Source organism: Molossus molossus, unplaced genomic scaffold (assembly GCF_014108415.1).
Source record: "Molossus molossus isolate mMolMol1 unplaced genomic scaffold, mMolMol1.p scaffold_m16_p_13, whole genome shotgun sequence".
NCBI classification, from domain to species: Eukaryota; Metazoa; Chordata; class Mammalia; order Chiroptera; family Molossidae; genus Molossus; species Molossus molossus.
In genome coordinates, this window is record NW_023425348.1 from 43,533,840 (window position 1) to 43,553,256 (window position 19,417).

Genomic DNA, 19,417 nt, shown 5'->3' on the forward strand with positions numbered 1-19,417 from the left:
AACAAATAATCACAGTCACAGCCACACGCTATGAAGTGGACTGACCGTCATCGACGCTACTCCCTGGTGTGAGGCCTGAAAGGGACCCTGCTAAAGAAATACCTTCCATGAAAAGTACATTTTAGAACAGAGACGCCAACCACGTGGTCCTAGTGGACTTCAGTCACTCGTGGACAAGTATTTACTAAGTAAAGTCTATTTACTAATTAAATCCTGGGACTACAAAAGTAAGACGCAACTCGGTCCTCCCAGAGCTTCCCCCTCAGCTGTGAGAGACAGAGGTGAGAGGTGAGAGGTGAGAGGTGAGAGGTGAGAGGTGAGAGGTGAGAGGTGAGAGGAAGGAAGTGCCGTCACGTTAGCTAGCATCACTGGAGAGGTTTCTAAATGAAAGAAAAGGATCCCCAGCTTTGGTCAAGAATGCCCTCCGTGCCAGTCTAAGAAAGAACAGTAGAAACTAGTTTTCAAAATGTTAAACTAAACAAAAATTTAAACTCTCTGAATCCCCTAGTGAGGACGAGTCAAGCTGTTTTCTATTTACTTTCCGAGAATCTAAAAAATCTACATGAAGAACCATGCTTGTCTGTGAATTTTCCAGTTAAAATTCTGAAAGCCCAAAGACTGTGCTAAGAAGACAAGAGCCTCCAAATTCATAACAGGAAACGTGGCATTTTCCCAGCTTATTCTCTGGCTTCAATGAAGAAAGAGAATGGGGACCACACTGCAGCAGCAGGATTTATAAATATGAATTACAGGATAAGATGATTTTCCAAACATCTGTCAGAAGTTAATTTGATCCAAGAGAAAAGGAAGGAAAAAAAAAGACTCAGAGGGAAGCCAAACATAGTGACTAATGCATGGAACTTATGTGGACTTCAGTGGGTCGATGGCCTCATGGGCATTGCATGCCCACTCTAATAAATACCCAAAGCCTGTGCAATTTATACCATTCAAAGCACTTTCCCATGTACTCTCTCATTTTATTTCCACAATGCACATAGTGGATATCTCTGGTTAAATGTAAAGATAGAGACTTGGTCCTGTGACCTGCAATATAAATTGGGAAGAAATGTAGAGATGCCACATAGCATAGTGGTTAAGAGAAAAGGCCTTTGAGTACGTCAGACCTGGGTTTGAATCACGAATCTGCTACCTTACTAGCTGTGTAATCTTGGGTCAGTAGTTTAATGTGCTCTTCTAGGGTCCTTTACTTATAAAATGAAGATAGAACTATCTTGTGGAGTTGTCACACAGATTAAATAAAAATAGGTGAAGTAGCTGGTACAGTATCTGATATAAAGTAGGCATTCGGCAAATGAAAACCAGCAACAGCAGTTCCCAAAAGCCCTGCACCTACCTGCTATAATACTGTAACTGCGATATCACACCAGGTCAAATAACTCAGAACCAAAGTCTTACCCTGGACTTAAACTGAGCTCACATACACCTAGATGTTTTATAACAAAACAGGCAGCTATTAGAAACTGCCCTCAAGGATTTGTCTAGTCTGTGTTTCTTGAATTTTATAATAGGAAAGAGGGGGCTACAAATAAAACTGAATAGGATATGTGTAGGAACAAGCTATTTTTATGACTTTCCAACTTTTGCTTAAGACCTGTACAGAAGTAATACCATAGCTCTTTCTCTGTTGTTAAAACATGGGCTGCTTGGGACACTTAATCCCTACTTCTGAATGTTCTGCTTGTGTACTGTGTGGAACGTGCTTTGGAAACAAGTTAGCATCCATTAATTTGACAAACAAGAGGAAATAGCCACTTTTTTAAAATTTTGCAGTTCCATAAAGTTAACTAAATGAAAATCTCTTAATTTTTCTAGGTTTTAGCATCTTTATCTTTTTTTTTTTTATCCTCACCTGAGGACATTTTTTTCTATTTTTTGTTTAGATAGAGTGTGGGAGGGAGAGAGAGAGAGAGAAACATCGACGTGAAAGGGTCACGTCGAGTGGTTGCCACCCACACAACCCAACCAGGGCCGGGGACAAACTGCAACCGAGGTACATGCCCTCAGCGGGAACCGAACCCGGGTCTCTCAGGACCACAGGCCAACACTCTAACCGCTGAGCCAAACTGGCCAGGGCAGCATTTTTATCCTTAAAATGAAAATACTAATAGTTGCACACCTGAGTTGCTATAAATTAAAGGTATCTCATGTAATCACAATCACAGTTAATCAAGTTAAATGATGGAAGAAACCTCAAAAAGAAATTAAGTGATGAAAATCATCTAGTCATCACTTTTACACAGGTGACATGGTATAATGCAGAAAGTGTGTATCTAGAAATAGATGTGTTGTGATCTTGGTTCAGCCACTACCTCACCCTGGTATACTGGCCATTCATTTATTCCCCAAATACCTATGGTATAGATGCCTGCTACTAATACTAGTGAAACTACTCATAATAGATGCTCTACCTTCCTCACAGGCTGTTGTAAGGATAGGGTGAAATAATATATAGGAAAATTCTTAAAGGTAAAAGAGCTATGAAAGCATGTAGTAATTTTATTCTATTATATTCTATTATTCTATTCTATATTACATATAAACCGTGGCCAATATGGTTCAATAGGTTGGATGTTGTCCTGTGCACCAAAAAGTTGCTGGTTTGTGAAATTAATCACCAAATTGCTATTTCAATCTCCTAAATTTCATTCCAAAAGGATCTGATCATTTTTTTACTCAGTCTACTTCTTTATTAAAATGAGAAAGTACTGCCATCTACTGGACTCTGAAGTCATTACTGCTATAGTTTTTAGTCTGAGAAAAGAATTCTTCCTAATCTGATGTTTTTTGTACTTTGTCAATAACCCAATAGTTAGAATTATTATAACAGCAGGAGTTACATAAAAATAAAATTCCAGTCCGGCTGGTGTGACTCAGTGGTTAAGCACTGGCCCATGCACTAAAAGGTCGCCAGTTTGATTCCCAGTCAGGACACAAGCTCAGGTTGTGGACCTGAGCCCTGATGGGAGCATGCAGAAGGTGGCCGATTGATGTTCTCTCGCACTGATGTCTCTAGCTCTCTCTCCCTCTAACGTCCCCTCTCTCTAAAATCAATATAAGAAAAAAAATTTTTAATAATAAAACTCCAAAAGTTTGGAATGTATGTAAAGTACAGTGGGAGAGAGAAATAACATCCCCTCAAAAAGTTTAATTATTTCTATGATAGTCTTAAATATAGCAAGCATTCACCTGCATTCATTAACAAATTTTTATTGAGCACCCACTGCAGGCCAGGCATTGTGGAAGGGACAAAATGATGACAGAATGATAAGCATTAGAAATGTAATCCCTCTTATCAAAAGGTTTAGAGCCTAATGAGTAGTAGTTTCCGTGGTTATAACATACGTTAACATCTTTAATGCTCAAAAACAACTTATAATGAGGTAGAAATTATGTCCACCTGCAGACACAGACATGACTCAATTTGTCCAAGATCTCCCTCGCAGATAAGTAAACTCACATCAATCTGACTCCAAAACGCATATTCTTAACCACTAGGAGTGTGCATTCACCTAGGTAGATGTCAGCATCCTCCTAACAATAAGAGTAATTGCCAAAAGGAAATTCAGGCAAAGATAATACGTCATGTTTATATTAAAGGCAAAACTCCTGACTTGGATCGGAAAGGGTTCCAGCTTATTGGATAAAAAGCTGGCCCAACAGCCTCTCATTCCACCCTGTTCCCCAGTCTCCATCCTGGCAGTTAAATCCACATAGAAAACATCTCAGCTGGCCACCTAACCATCCACCCCAATTTCAAGTTCCCACAGTGCTCCTCTTACAGTCCCCAAACATTTGAAAGAAGCACCTATTCCTAAGGTGCTCTTCAAATTATTTAAGGTTCTGCTATAATTCACCTGCATTATCTGCAAGACCCAAATAATTGATATCAAACAATTTTTCAAACTAAACCTATTTGTAAACTAGTGCTCTTCTGGAATACATGCAGCTTTATCTCAACTAAAAAAATAAATGTTTGTCGATATGTGTCTAATACTTTTGTATTCTACAGTACCTGTCAGATAATATATATAGATATAGATACAGATATATAGATATGTGTGTGTATATCTATCTATCTATCTATCTATCTATCTATCTATCTATCCATCCATCCATCCATCCATCCATCTATCGCCCCCAGTTCCTGGACCAGAGCTCCTAAAACCCTTGTAATTATCCTAAGCGATAAGAGCCTGCAAAGTGTCTTTTTTTCTAACATTTGGCCTCTGACCCAGGGCCCCTGAAATCCTCGTAAACCTCCTGGGTGAAAGGAGTGTCTTTTGTTCTAATGAGGCAACAGGAGCCCAACAGTGAGCGGGCTCCTGGACGGCTCCTAGATGAGGGCTGGTCATCTGAAAGACCAAGCCATGATCAGAAGCTTGGAATTTTCAGTCCCACCTCCCACTCTCTTGAGGAGGGTGAAGGGTTGAAAATGGAGTTAATGATCCACCATGCCTACGTGATGAAGCCCCCATAATACCCCAAAAGTACAGAATTCAAGTTGGGCAACACATACGCACCAGGATGGTGACATACCCCAGTCCACAGGGACAGAAGCTCCTGCGGTCGGGGCCCTCCCAGACCTTGACCTACGCATCTCTTCTATCTGGCTGTTCATCTGTATCCTTTAGCAAATCCTTTAATAAACATAACCGTGTTTCCATGCATTCTGTGAGCCACTCTAGCGAATTAATCAAACCCAAGGAGGGGTCACTGGAACCCTGGATCTATAGCTGGTTGGTCAGAGCACAGGTGACAACCTGGGACTGCTACTGGCATCGGAAGTGAGGTAGACAGGGCAGTCTCGGGAACTGAGCCCTTACTTAACCTGTGGCATCTGACACTAGCTCCAGGTAGACAGTGTTAGAATTGAGTTAAATTGTAGGCCACCCAGCTGGTGTCGCAGAGGATGACTTGTTGGTGTCGGAAAACCTCCACACATTTGGTGACCAGACGTGGCAGAAGTGACGTGGGAGCAGTCACGGAGCCACAGAGGGAAGAGAAACAGGGAAGAACTGGGTTTCTCTCCGCAACAGGAGGGAAGACTGCTTTGCTTTTCCCTTTTCAGAACCTACTTTGATAATGAGCACATAGTAGGCACTTAATATATATTTATTTTTAATAGTTAACTTATTAATATTTTTTATTATAGATGTCCCTCCTTTTACCCCTTTGGTACCCTCCTCCTCGCTCCCACCCCATCCACCGCCTCCCCACACTGTCGTCTGTGTCCACTGGTTATGCATAAATGCATGTAAGTTCTTTGATGGTACTTAATATTTATTGACAGAAAAAATCATAAATCATTTTTACAACTAAAGATAGATTTTCATCATCATGTATTCAATTATCTCTTTGCACCTGTTAAATATTTAAGTTCCACGTTTGTATGCCAAATGACTGTACTACATAAAATTAACAAGAACATACTACTACTCCCTATCAATGGCAGCAGAGGTTACTGAACAAAGGATTCAAACCCACAGTATATGTTTTAGCCAAAGATTTTCAAATGCACTGATGTCCAAACACCCTCCTAATGGTGAGACTGAACTACCCGTCCATTGTAGTTGAGACATTTACTAGGTTCCTAAAACTCAACAGTTTCATCAAATGAGTAAAGCCTTTTTGGAAAACAAATTTAAAAAAGAGGCAAAAGTTCTGAGCAAATAAATAAGTAATTTCAGCTTTTAGACCCACAGTGGCTGAATAGAAGAAGGATTAACAGCCACATAATCTTCAGAAGTAATAATAAAATGTCTGGTTACAGCTAAAGTAAAAAAAAACAATGCCAACAACTGCAGTCACTGTTCTAAAGGTCGCTGAGAACATCTTCCACGAGCGTGACCCTTCCTGTGTGTGGAACAGGCAGCCTTTCAGAGCACAGGACAACACGACCAACCGAGCCACTCCGGCGGGCCAGCTGTGAGGTTTAAATGAGGTGAAATATGTAAAGCACTTAGCATAGGGCCTGGCGCATAAGTGCTCCCTAAAAATTAGTGATTATTATTATTGCTAGGGGCAAACACTCTACTCTCCCGTGTTTCCACACAAGAGAAAAACTTCCCACTTCATTTCCCAGGGAAGAAGGTCAGAAAAAGAACATGTGCAGTTTCTCCGCGTCCTTCGCTTGCTTCTCCCCAGCACGGGCAGATTACTTACCTGACCGCTGGGCTAGGGAGATGGCACTGGGCCCAACGGCCTCGGCTATGTCAGCTCTCCTCCCTCCCAGGAGCAGCCTCCTGACCACACACCATTCTCTCGGGGCACGGAGGACCAGGCTTCGCCCGTGTACGGGGAAGATAGTGGATACTTGGTAAATACGGCTTCTCTTCCCTCTCCTTTCTCTGTCTTTAGAAACCGAGACAGCACTGACTATAATATAAATTGACTCACAGTTTCTTAGATGTACTGAAAGTTGTGAAAGAGACCAGAAACATGCAATAAAACTGTATTGCATTTAATCAAAATTCATCATTCTTTCTTAATCTCCAAAGTATTACATAGAGTAAGAAAAAGCAGTTCAGATTTTCCGTGAGGAAAATGAAGATAATCTAGATTTGGAAAAGATGAATTGGTGGTTACAAAAATAAGGTTTCATTTTAAAGGCATTCACCCTAAGCCACACGAAAAAACAAACTGACAGTAATACCTAACACATGACTCTGCTTACACAGAGTATGTTTCTGTAAGTCAAGGCCTACCCACACTAAACAAACCCCAGCACTAGGAAAATCCTCTTACCTTATGTTCAAATGGAGCACCATAGTATCCATCATTCAGCCCAAAAATTATTTCGTTTTGGTTGCGGGCATGAATCTAAGAGAGGAGGAGAACATACTATTAGTTCCTCTCATTCCAATACGATCAGAGGATGACAGTTACACAGGATACACTTCAGTGCTAACAAGCCAGCAGAAAACAAATGACTATCACTGGACCAGGTAATCAACTGAGGTTTCCTGCTTTAGCCAAAGGCCTCACAAAACCATCACATGAGATCATAGGCACCATTATTCACATGGATTTTCCACAAACACTTCTTGAGGTTATTGTAGAAAGACTATTCCTAAAGGACAGGGATTCAGAAGTCGATCTCATGCATTCTCTTATATGAAGGAAAACACCATTCAGTTAGTCTATAACAGTACCTTAAAGCACATAAAGTCCTAGGGAAAAAAATAAAAGATTAATATTTTCTATTTTCTAAAAGGCAATTTAAAGATAATATCTAATCCCTAAAGTCTTTAAATGTCTGCTTAATTATTATCTGCACATCATTCTCTTTCAAATGCAACTGATTTGAGGTTTAGTCATTCTCACCTCAAATTAAATTTCACCTGACAGGCAGGAAGATTAAAACTTTAAAATTTAAGAATTAAGGTAAAGCACAGTCAGTGTGGCTCAGTGGTTGAGTGTCGACCCCTGCACCAAGAGGTCACCAGTTTGATTCCCAGTCAGGGCACATGCCCAGGTTGTGGGCCAAATCCCCAGAGGAGGGCATGCAGGAGGCGGCCAGTGGATGTTCTCTCATCGATGTTTCTATCTCTCTCTCCCTCTTGTTCCCCCCTCTCTCTAAAAATCAATAAAGAAACAAAATTTTTTTAAAAAATAATTAAGGTAGAAACTGCCCTGGCCAGTTTGGCTCAGCAGTTAGAGCGCTGGCCCGTGGACCAAAGAGTCTCGGGTTCGATTCCAGTCAAGGGCATGTACCACAGGTTCAGTTCAGTCCCCGGCCCTGGTGGGGGTCATGCAGGAGGCAACCAGTCGATGTGTCTCTCTCACATCGATGTTTCTCTCTCCTCCTCTCACTCTATCTGAAGATATTTGAAAAAATATCCTCGGGTAAGGATTAAATAAATAAATAAATAAAAATGTTAATTGCTTTTGCAGTGAAAGACTAAATGAGGGTCCAAGTGGGGAAAGACAAAAAGGTTGACCTGAATAAAATATGCAGTCTCTTCTTTCTCTGGCTATAGACGAGTAGCCAAAGCCAGCAGCAGAAAATTCTTGTGAACATTCATCTAACTTCACATGTTTCCTGTTTACCTGCATCATTTACTTAACTGAATACACCATCACCAAAAGATGAGTGTGCAATAATAAATTTACAATAACAACTATAAATCTATCTCAAGAAGTATTTCATTTTATTAGAGAAAATATAAAATCAGTGTCAAGATTAGAAGGGACCTGAAATTTTATATACATAAAATATTTTATATATCACTGGGGGGCGGGGGGGGAGAATGGGCCCTGGCCCATGGTGTGGCTCAGCTGGTTGGAGCAGAGTCCTGCACACCAAAAGGTCATAGGTTTGATTCCCAGTCAGGGCACACACCTAGGTTGTAGGTTTGATCCCTGGCCCTGGTTGTTTGGGGCGCATGCCGGAGGCAGCTGATAGATGTTTCTCTCTTACATCAATGTTTCTCTCTCTCTCTCTCTCTCTCTCCCCCCCCCCCCCCGCCTTCCTCTTCTCTCTAAAAATGAATGAATGGCCCTGGCTGGTTTGGCTCAGCGGTTAGAGCGTCGGCCTGCGGTCCGGAGAGACCCGGGTTCGGTTCCCGCTAAGGGCACGTACCTCGGTTGCAGTTTGTCCCCGGCCCTGGTTGGTCATGCGGGTGGCAGCCACTCGATGTGTCCCTTCACGTCGATGTTTCTCTCTCTCTCTCCCTTCCTCTTTCTCCGTCCCACTCTATCTGTACAAAAAATGTAAAAATATCCTCGGGTGAGGATAAAAAAAAATTAAAAAATAAATAAATAAATAAAAATGAATGAATGCATTCTCAAGTGAGAATTTTAAAAATAAAATAAATAAATAAATAAATGTTAACAATGGTTGTAGCTGATCAGAAGGATTATACATAATTTTTTATTCTCTTCTCTGTGCTTTTCAAAATTTTCCAAATTGTCCACAAAAAAAAACATGTATTACTTTTAAAAATGGAAGAAAATATACATTTGGTGGGGGGAGGGGGGGATGGGGGCACCTAACAGCAGGAGCAAATTTAATATGAAGGTAAAGTTCTCAGAGCATAAGCTTCATGAAGATGGTATTAAATTAGTTTGCTAAAAATAAGAGACAACTTGGTTCTAGTACTTGAAAAAATAGTGAGCTAAAAAAAAAAAAAAATCAAGTGATCTGGGTTCTAATTTCAACTTCAATTCTGATCCCTAGTGCCTAACACTCTACCCAACTTATAATCATTAATTAATGTTAATGGTCCATTCTTTAATTCCTTTGTCAGCCAATAGCAGAAAATGCTTTTTGCTCCATCTTACAGATGTGTCATAAAGATTAAAAGAGCCCCAGCCAGTGTGGCTCAATTGGTTGGGCATTGTCCTCAGGGTATATGCCTTGGTTACAGGCTCAGTCCCCAGTGGAGGACATGTGGATAGCAGCCAATCAATGTTTCACGTTCACACCCATGTTTCTCTCTGTCCCTCTCCCTTCCTCCCTTCCCCAGTCAGGGCATAAATAAGTGGAACAACACACTGATGATTGTCTCTTTCTCTCTCTCGCTCTCTCTCCTCCCTTTCTCTAAAATCAATAAATAAAAATTTTTTAAAAAGAAGAAATCTTAACATCCAGATGACTTCACTAAACAATTCTGTCAGCCCTTGCCAGTTTAGCTCAGCGGTTAGAGCGTCGGCCCTCAGACCAGAGAGTCCTGGGTTCGGTTCCCACTAAGGGCACATACCTCGGCTGCAGTTTGTCCCCGGCCCCAGTTGGGGTCGTGTGGGTGGCAACCAGTCGATATGTCTCTCTCACATTGATGTCTCTCTCTCTCTCTCTCTCTCTCTCTCTCTCTCTCTCTCTCTTCCCCTCTCTCTCCTTCCTGCTCTATCTGAAGATAAATGCAAAAATGTCCTCAGGTGAGGATAAAAAAAAAAAAGAATTCTGTCAAACATTTGTGAAATAAATAACAACTCTACAGAAATTCCTCCCAAAAATAGAAGAGTAAACATTTCCCAATCCATTTCATGAGGCCAGCATTACTCTGATTCTAAACCAGACATGGCCATTCCAAGAAAAAAACAAACCAATATCCCTCATGGACTTAGATGAAAAAAGCCTTAATGAAATATTAGCAAATAAAATCCAAGGAAACTTCTTCAACTTGACAAAGCATCTACAAAATGTATAGCTAATATACTTAATAGTGAAAGCCTAAATACTTTCCCCCAGATCAGCAACAAAACAAGAAGTCCGCTCTACACTTCTATTTAACATTGCACTGGTAGGGGACTGCACTGGTAGGGGACTGCACTGGTAGGGGACTGCATTGGTAGGGGACTGCATTGGTAGGGGATTGCACTGGTAGGGGATTGCACTGGTAGGGGACTGCATTGGTAGGGGATTGCACTGGTAGGGGAGGGTGTTGGAGAGGGGAAGGACTGAGCAGAAAAACAGAAGAGAAAGAACTCATGGACATGGACAACAGTGAGATAATTTCAGGGGGCGGGGGCGGTCTGTGGAGGTAGAAGAGAGCATAAGGGGGATAAATGGTGACAGAAAAATAAAATAAATAAATAGATGTAAAAAAAAAAAGCCATAAACATTAGAAAGAAAGTAAACCATCTGTATTCACCGACAACATGATGACTAAACAGCCATCTATAAAAGGAACCCACGAAGTAAAAAAAAAATACTACTAGATCTAATAAGCGAGTTTAGTAAGGTCATAGAATTTTAAAAGATAAATACAGAAATGCTCCTACATAATAGAAACAAAAATTGGAAACAGAAATATTTTTAAAGGAATAACACTTAAAATAATAGCATCAATACACATGAAATCTGTTGGAAACACAAATCCAACAAAATATGTGCAAGATCTGTATGCTGTATGCTACAAAGAGAAAAAAAAAGATGACTGAAATCAAAAACAATTTTCACAAATAGAGAGATACATCATGCTTATAGATTAAATCCTCAATATTTTTAAGACTTCAATTCTCCCCACATTTTCTTAAATTCAACACTTATCAAAATTCCAGCAGGATTTTGGTAGAAATTGACAAGTTAATTTTAAAGTATATATATAAAGGCCAAAAGATCCAGAAGAGCCAGAACAACTTTGAAAAGAGAACAAAGTTGGAGGATTCATGTTAACTGAATTCAAGACTATTGAAACTTCAGTAATCAAGATAATGTGGTACTGGCACAGGAACAGACATATCGATCAGTGAAGAGTCCAGGAATAAACATACACAAATAATTTTCAACAACAGACTTTCAACAAAGATGACAAGGTAATTCAATGAAGAAATAATAGCCTTTGCAACAAAGAATACATGAACAAATGTTTATCCATCTGCAAAACAATGAAAATTGCACTTTATATAAAAGTTCATTCAAAATGGAGCATAGAAATAAACGTAAAACCTAAAACTATAAAGTTTCTAGAAGAACTTCATAGGAGAAAATCTTTATGATCTTGGGTTAGGCAAAGATGTCTTTAAAGAAGACAAAAAGAATGAAACATAAAATAAAAAACTGACATAGTAGACTTTATAAACATTTAAAAACTTCTGTTCTTTGAATGATATTTTTAAAAAAATGAAAAGACCAAGTCAGACAGGCAGAAAATATTTAAAAATATATATACCTTATAAAGAACTAACTCATATCCAGAATACATACAGAAACTTTACAACTCAATCACGAGAATTCAAACAAAATAAAAAATGGGCAAAAGATCTAAGCAAACATTTCACAAAAGAGAGAAAGCATGTGAATACAACAGAGAAATTGATGGCTAAGAAACTTTTTTAATGCCCCACATCATTTTGTCATTAGGAAAATTAAAATAAAAATCACAGTGAGATACCACTTCAAACCCATGAAAATGGCTAAAATTAAAAAGACTGACAATAACCAGTGCCTACAAAGACAGAGATCTATCATTCTATGCTGAAGGAAAAGCAGAATGATAGTCACTTTGAAAAGCAGTATAGCAGTTTCTTATAAATTTCAACATAACTTACCATTTGGGCAATAAATTCATTCCTGGGTATTTACTCAAGAAAACGACAACATATATTTAAATATGTAGCGGTAGTTACTCAACTTTATACATTTTTCAAACTCATTAGAGTGTACATTTTAAAAGAATGAATTTTATTGTATGTAAATTATACCTCAAGAAACCTAACTTGTAAAAACCATTTCAAAGTCAGCTCTCCCTGACCCTATCCAAGCTTGTCGAAATGCCCCTTTCATGTACTCCCATAGCTTTCTATGTAGCAATTCATATATTATCGGATTATGGGATCTAAGAATCTTCTCTTAATCATCTGTGGATCCTTAACGCTAAGAACAATGCCTGGCAGAAAGCAGACCGATGAATCTAAGTCATTCTGGCTATTGTCCTGATACATTTTAGTCTAATTTTCCTCTAAAAATGTGTACTTCTATTTTGTCTGATTTCCTAGTAGCATATAGCTTGTCATACCTATTTCATAGATTAGTTTTAAATTTCTACAAAGATGTTAAGTTTCTAACTGGCTTAAAAAACATGTTTTTCTCTTTCTTTTGTTCTCTATTATACCAGCATAACCAACTTGGTATGAAGACATCTGAATGCGGACTCTCTGAAATTAGGACAGGTTAGACATAAGCACAGTTGGGGGATTTTAAGAAGATGACCACTTGAGAAATGTGTGAGTTGAAAAGTATGATGAAGGCCATCTTCTCTGGCCAAAACCTCCCCTACAACTCTAGAGCCTATAGCCCTGCACAAAATGCAGATACTTTCAGAAGAAAAATAAACGAGTGCTTAACATCATAGTCTCTCCACAGAGAGCCAACTACAGCGTGTGGGAAGACAGAGAGGGCGTGTGCTTCAGTTCAGGGCCCTGGCTGGCCAGCCTCAAGGCCCCTGGTTGGCCAGCCTCAAGGGCCCTGGTTGGCCAGCCTCAAGGGCCCTGGTTGGCCAGCCTCAAGGCAACACGCTTCTGGAACTGAAAAATAGGAAAAAGGTCCTAACCATAAGTCATTTTATATTATTAATTTTAAATTAACACCAGCCCTAAAACAGAGGGAAAACAATACAAAATTAAAAACGATTAAGAATTTGTAGCAGGTTAGAATTTAAAGAAATATCTATTACATGCACTGAACTGGTCATTATAGAAGGACCCAAAATAAATAAAGTATATTTTTTTATCTGAAAAAAATATGTAGAATTAAATTGTTTCTTTTTTAAAAAAAATTCACCAAGTATACAGTAAATAAAATACCATTAAGAAACATCAGGGCCTGGCCGGTGTGGCTCAGTGGATTGAGCATCATCCCATGGGCTGAGAGGTCCCCATTCAATTCCTGGTCAGGGCACGTGCCTGGGTTGTGGGATCGATCCCCATTAGGGGGCGAGCAGGAGGTAGCCCATTGATGTTTCTATCTCTCTCCAAAAAAAAAAAAAATATATTAAAAAAAAAAAAGAAACATCAGGGAATTTGTAGCTATGACTAACATTTTAGGGTTACCTTTAACAGTAGTCCCAAGGTATCACAAAATAGAAATGGCATTCATTCCAAGTTAAAGTGGGTAATTACCAAGGTCTACATGTATATACCAGTGTGCTACAGCACAAAGAGAATGAGTTTTTAAGTCAGCCTGGTCTGAATTTAAATCTTAGCTCCAGCTAGCTATGTGATCTTGAGCAGTTTCTTAAATTCCCTGAGGATTAATTTTCCCATCTGGAAAATAATTGTAATAACCTATGTCCGGCAATGGCAAACAGGTTTCATTTCATATGCAGTCCGAATGCACTGCAGTTGCGTCCTGGATCACCATGTTAAAAGGAATTATGGAGCTACTTCTGAGCTCAGCTAGAAGACTATGATCACCTAGCTTCATCATTCACGGAGTGGGTAACAGTTTATAAGCTATGCATTGGTCATCCCTGTGCCCAATAAACGGTAAGCATCTCTTCTCACTCCTAGAATAACCCAGCTCTACTGGTCATAAAAGAAAGTGTTTAATAGTATGTTCCTTATTTCAGATTCTAGGAGAACATCGAATAAGACAGAAGAAGCCTTGTGCTATGAGAAAGCATACTTTCCTATAAAAAAAAAAAAAAAAAAAGAATCTCTCACCCTGGCTAGTGTGGTTCAGTTGGAGCATTGTCCTGTACACCTCAGGGTTGCAGGTTCAATCCCCAATTAGGATGTGTACAGGAAGTAGTCATTAATTTTTTTTAATCCCTCTTAAATGATGAGATTAAGGTCCTTTTGCATAAGTTTCTTAAACTAAAGGTGTTTTTTTTTTATACTCGGTAAGATTCAAATTTCTATAATTAAGTAAACAATTATTAAATGTGTAATAAGAATGAACAGAAAGTTAAAGAGGTTAATTTAGAGAAGACAATTATTTGAAACTACAGCCTCAAAATTACCTGCTGACCCAAGTATTTCAGCCCATCCAAGCAGACTTTCCACTCAATCAGCAGCTGGTAGACATCCTCCTTCCCACCCCATATCTTCACCAGGAAACAAGACACAGATGTATCAAGACGGTCTGGCATTATTCCAAAATCAAGACTCCGCCACGTTGGGTTCTGTTGATGGAAATGAAAACATGCTTTAGGAAGACTCTAGCTTGTTTACAGTTATTTCTATCAGGTTGTAGATCACATCTTGTTTTTAAAAACCACAGACTTCATAAATGTATTCAATTGCAAACTTAAGTGAACCAAGAAGACATTCCAATTAACACGACAGGGGTGATAATGTTGTTTTTAAATTTCTCTGCTTATTTATTATAGTCAATAAAAGGTGAATATATTCTTAGTCTCTCAATACAGCTTCATATAATAATTCTTTCATTTATTCAACAATTAAGACACAATTATTTATTTTTTCTTTTTTTGGTACGTGCCCCTAGCAGGAACCGAACCCGGGACTCTGGTCTGCAGGCCGAAACTCCAATGGCTGAGCCAAACGGGCCAGGGCAAGACATAATTATTAAGAACTGACACATAAACAATGCCCTCAAAGTATCTCAAACCAATTATAGTTAAACTTCTATTCAAATGATTCTATTGTATCATGAAAAGTTTAATAACAGACTGATGCAAAAAGTTATACTGTAGCACAGGAGAGAATAATAAACTTTGAAGGAACAAGGGAAAGACATCACAGAGGCTATGAAACTTGGCTTTTAAAGGACACATAGGTCTTCACCTGGTTAAAATAAGGAATTCCAGGCACAGGGAACAAGATAAACAAGGGCTCAGAGGTGTGAAATAGCAGGTTGTGGTCAGGGAACTAAGACAGTTGCTGGAGCACACAACACAAAAGTGACAGGACACGAAGCTGGGGGAGGTAACAGGGACTAAACTGAAAGAGATGTTACACCTTGCCAAAGAAGCAGTCCTTCATTGTGTATAAGATATGGGGCCACTGAAAAGTTTTAAGGTTAATGAACATGCTAACAACATGGATGAATCTTACAAATACTATATATACTAAACAAAAGAAAATGCGCCATATTTTCAAAAACAAATCTATGGTGCAAAAGTCAGAATAATAGTTCTCTTTGGGAAGAAGTAGTAACTAGGAGAGCACAGAGGTGCTGATAATGTTCTATTTCTTGATCTGGTTACATTGATCTCTTTGAAAAATCAGCAGGCTATATTATATGTGCCTTTTAATGTGCTGTATCTCAACTGAAAGTATTAAAACTAATTTTTAAAAGACCCTAATAATTGGAAAAATACTGCATCTTACAAATCAAATGAAGGCATCTCTTCATGGTATAATTTTAGGCCCTAAAGCCTACATAGCAGGAGTTGGAGGACCTTCCTGGCCTTCAAATCTCCACCACAGGAAAAGGCAGCCATTCACTCACCTATGTGTACGATTCTGAACAAAAGTACATGTGCTCTAGAATATAAAATAACAATATAATTTCAAAACCTCATTGTCAATGATAAGGCCCAGAAAAAGCATGAAATAATCACTGCTTTCCAAAGTGTAAAAGTAAAGACTTGGTGAGTGTGTCTGGAGAGCCATACTGCATGGGGGATAAGATTTTTGAAGCAACTGTTATATTCAATATTCTTAAATACTTCATTCTAAAATAACTTAAGGAGGGAAGAGATAAACCACAGAACTTATATGCATGTACTCATAACCAATGGACATGGACAACAAAGCCGGGGATGGGGTAAGGGGGGGTGGGGGGAGGGTGTCAATGGGATAAAAAAGGAGAAATACCTGTAACAAAAATTTTTAAAAAGTAACGTATAAAAAATAGTAATAAAGTAAAATAAGTTAAAAGCCTTTGGAGGGGAGAGTAGTTTTCTGAAGTTATTTCATGTGGCTGAATAGATGACCTGGGTTTCCTTTCTAAGGCAATGCAACATTAATATAGTAAAGCTATTGTCAACCTTATTACAGTGACCTTCCTTTATCCTTTTATAAAACAGCTGCCAGACAATGAACACTAATTCCTGAGTTGGTGAATTCAGATACAGGCAGACACAGTCTGCCACACATTCAAAGACTTTATTGCTCAGTAATGTTACTATAAAGATCCATAACATTATTTTTACTTATATTTACCTAAACATGCCAGCCCATTTTGAAGATGAACAAATTATTCAAGTACTAACGGTATTTAGAGACCTATACCATATTCACTCATTCACATGGCAGAATATCAAGATATTTATAGCTTCAAAAAGTTCACTGCCTATTAACTACTTACAAGAGAATTTAAATTAGTATTCATTACCAGGACAATTTCTCTATAACATTGATCAATATCTGTTCAATTCATACCTTATTAAAGAAACACAAATGTAGAAAAATGTCAAAACACATACAAACTAGCTATCACTGCTCTTATCACTCAATAACAAATGTTGTGGTACACATATACAATGGAATACTATGCAGCTGTAAAAAAGAAAGATCTCTTATCCTTTGAGGCGACATGGAGGGACCTCGAGAGTATTATGTTAAGCGAAATAAGCCAATCAGAGAAAAAGAAATACCACATGATCTCGCTTATTTGTGGAATATAATGAACAAGGAGAGCTGATGAACGAAATAGACCCAGAGACATGGAAAGGAGTATGGTTCAGACTGACAAACCTCAGAGGAGGGGGCGGGCGGGATGGATGATAGGAATCAAAGAACTTATATGCATGTATGTATAACCAATGGACATAGACAACAATGCTGGGGGGTGGAGACGGGGCAGGATAGGGAGGAAGATGTCTAAGGGGGAAAAAGGAGAAACAACTGTAACAAAAATAAAATAATAAAAACTGGGGGAAAAATAAATGTATGGTCACAAGAAACACAACTAAGAATTCATAAAAGTTCCAACTTTCTCAAAATATACAGGTTAACTCTCAGAAACTGCATACTGAATTTGTAGTAGCATTTATTCTGACTCATTCACTTCTATTCATCCTTCATGCCTCAACTTAGGAACTACTTGCTGTTAGAAACTTTCACTGACCACCCTCTCCAAAACTGAGATAAATAATACTCCTACATATTTTCACAGGGTCCTCTTCTTCCCTGGCACTATAACTGCATGTGTCAATTATCTCACTCTCCCTCCAAATCATGTAGTTGACCAAAATGAAGCTGGAGAACCCTCAAGACAATGCAGTGTAACACGGAGTAACGTAATTCAGCATAAGCAAGAGGAGCCAACTCCCTACACACAGACACACCCACAAAGATGAAATGTTAATTCACTCAGCCACAATTCAACTGAAATGGAAACTTGGTTTGAGAATCACTTAGCCAGTATCATAAATGACTATTTGTACTGTGCAATTCAGTTTTTCCCAGGATTTAAAAAGAACTCAGGCAGTCACATTTCCAACACAAGTTTATGGTTCTGATCATTGTGTCACATGCTTTCCCTAAAACAACACATCCTCTGGAACTTTGTTTACTCGATTATAAGGCCTATCACTGAGCTCGAGTAGAACTCTAGCAGACATTGATCAGTTGAAGAAATGACACAGAAGCAACAAGACACTGAAGAACAGCAGGGGTCTCAAACACAGCTTTACAGCGAGAGCTGTATCACCTCACATCTGTCAGAATGGCCGCCATCAATAAATCATCAAACAACAAGTGTTGGCGATGGTGTGGAGAAAAGGGGACTCTACTATACTGCTCGTGGGAATGCAAACTGGTGCAGCCACTGTGGAAAACAACGTGGAGTTACTTCAAAAAGTTAAAAATTGAACTGCCATTTGACCCAGTGATTCCACTTTTAGGAATATACCCTAAGAAGCCTGAAACACCAATCAGAAAGAATATGTGTACCCCCATGTTCATAGCAGCACTATTTACAATAGCTAAGATCTGGAAATAATCCAAGTGTCCATCAGTAGACGAATGGATAAAAAAGCTGTGATACATGTACACAATGGAATACTATGCAGCTGTAGAAAGAAAGATCTCTTATCCTTTGAAATGATATGGAGGAACCTAGAAAATATTATGCTAAGCGAAACAGCCAAGCAGAGAAAGACAAATATCACATGATCTCACTTATTTGTGGAATATAATGAACTAAACAAGCTGATGAATAAAATTGACCCAGGGACATAGAGGTGGGGTACAGACTGACAAACCTCGGGGGGGCGGGGGGGATGGAGAGGGAGGAGATAAATTACAGAACTTATATGCATGTATGCATGACCAATGCACATAGACAACAAAGCTGGGGATAGGGTGGGGAGGATGGGGAGGAGGGTGTCAATGGGGGAAAAGGGAGAAACATCTGTAACAAAAACAAATTCATAAAAAAAAATTTTTTTCAATGTCTTTTAAAAATCCTAATAATTAACTTTATAATTGTTGAAGATGGCTACAGATGGGTTCACTATAATTCATCTTTACTTTTGTGTATGTACAAAATCCACTTTAGAGAATTGTTACTTTCAATCATTTTAGTTATTACCAATGACCCTTCAATCATATTAAGGATCTAACTTCCTCTTGAACAACAACAATAAGAATTCCCAAAAGTTAACAAATGGTTTGGAGGGTATGACTAGCTGAAACCAGAGACATTAAAGTTGAATTATACATTCACCAGTAATTATTCTATGCTAAATATATCTCAGAAGAAACCATCACTCTGACATGTAATTTGCAGACACATCACCATCTAACCTATCAAAGGTGGCTTATTCTTGTTACTCAATGCAACGGACGTTTATTGGCCTTCTCTGGGTAAAGCATCGTGCTGGTGACATTAGAAATTAGAAAACTGAATAAGTTGGGGGTCCTCATCTATCAGATGCTCCTAATTTTGTGTGTCCTATAACTGTACCCCTTCCAAATATTACTGTCTGCTATCCAGCCTTTCACTGTCATCTCCTACCTCTCCAGGTCATTTCCTCTGCTG

General features: G+C 38.8%; 1 protein-coding gene across 13 annotated transcripts in view; it reads right to left on the reverse strand.

The window, feature by feature from the left end:
• Positions 1-19,417, reverse strand: part of UVRAG (UV radiation resistance associated) — a 291,381-nt gene that overhangs the window by 222,827 nt on the left and 49,137 nt on the right. For all 13 annotated transcript variants that reach the window (XM_036258243.1, XM_036258242.1, XM_036258244.1 and 10 more), the window contains 2 exons: positions 14,424-14,585; positions 6,766-6,840 (listed from right to left, as the gene is read on the reverse strand). In XM_036258243.1, the coding sequence (XP_036114136.1) occupies positions 6,766-6,840; positions 14,424-14,552 (204 nt within the window). In that variant the 5' untranslated portion in view covers positions 14,553-14,585. The remainder of the gene's footprint in view (positions 1-6,765; positions 6,841-14,423; positions 14,586-19,417) is intronic.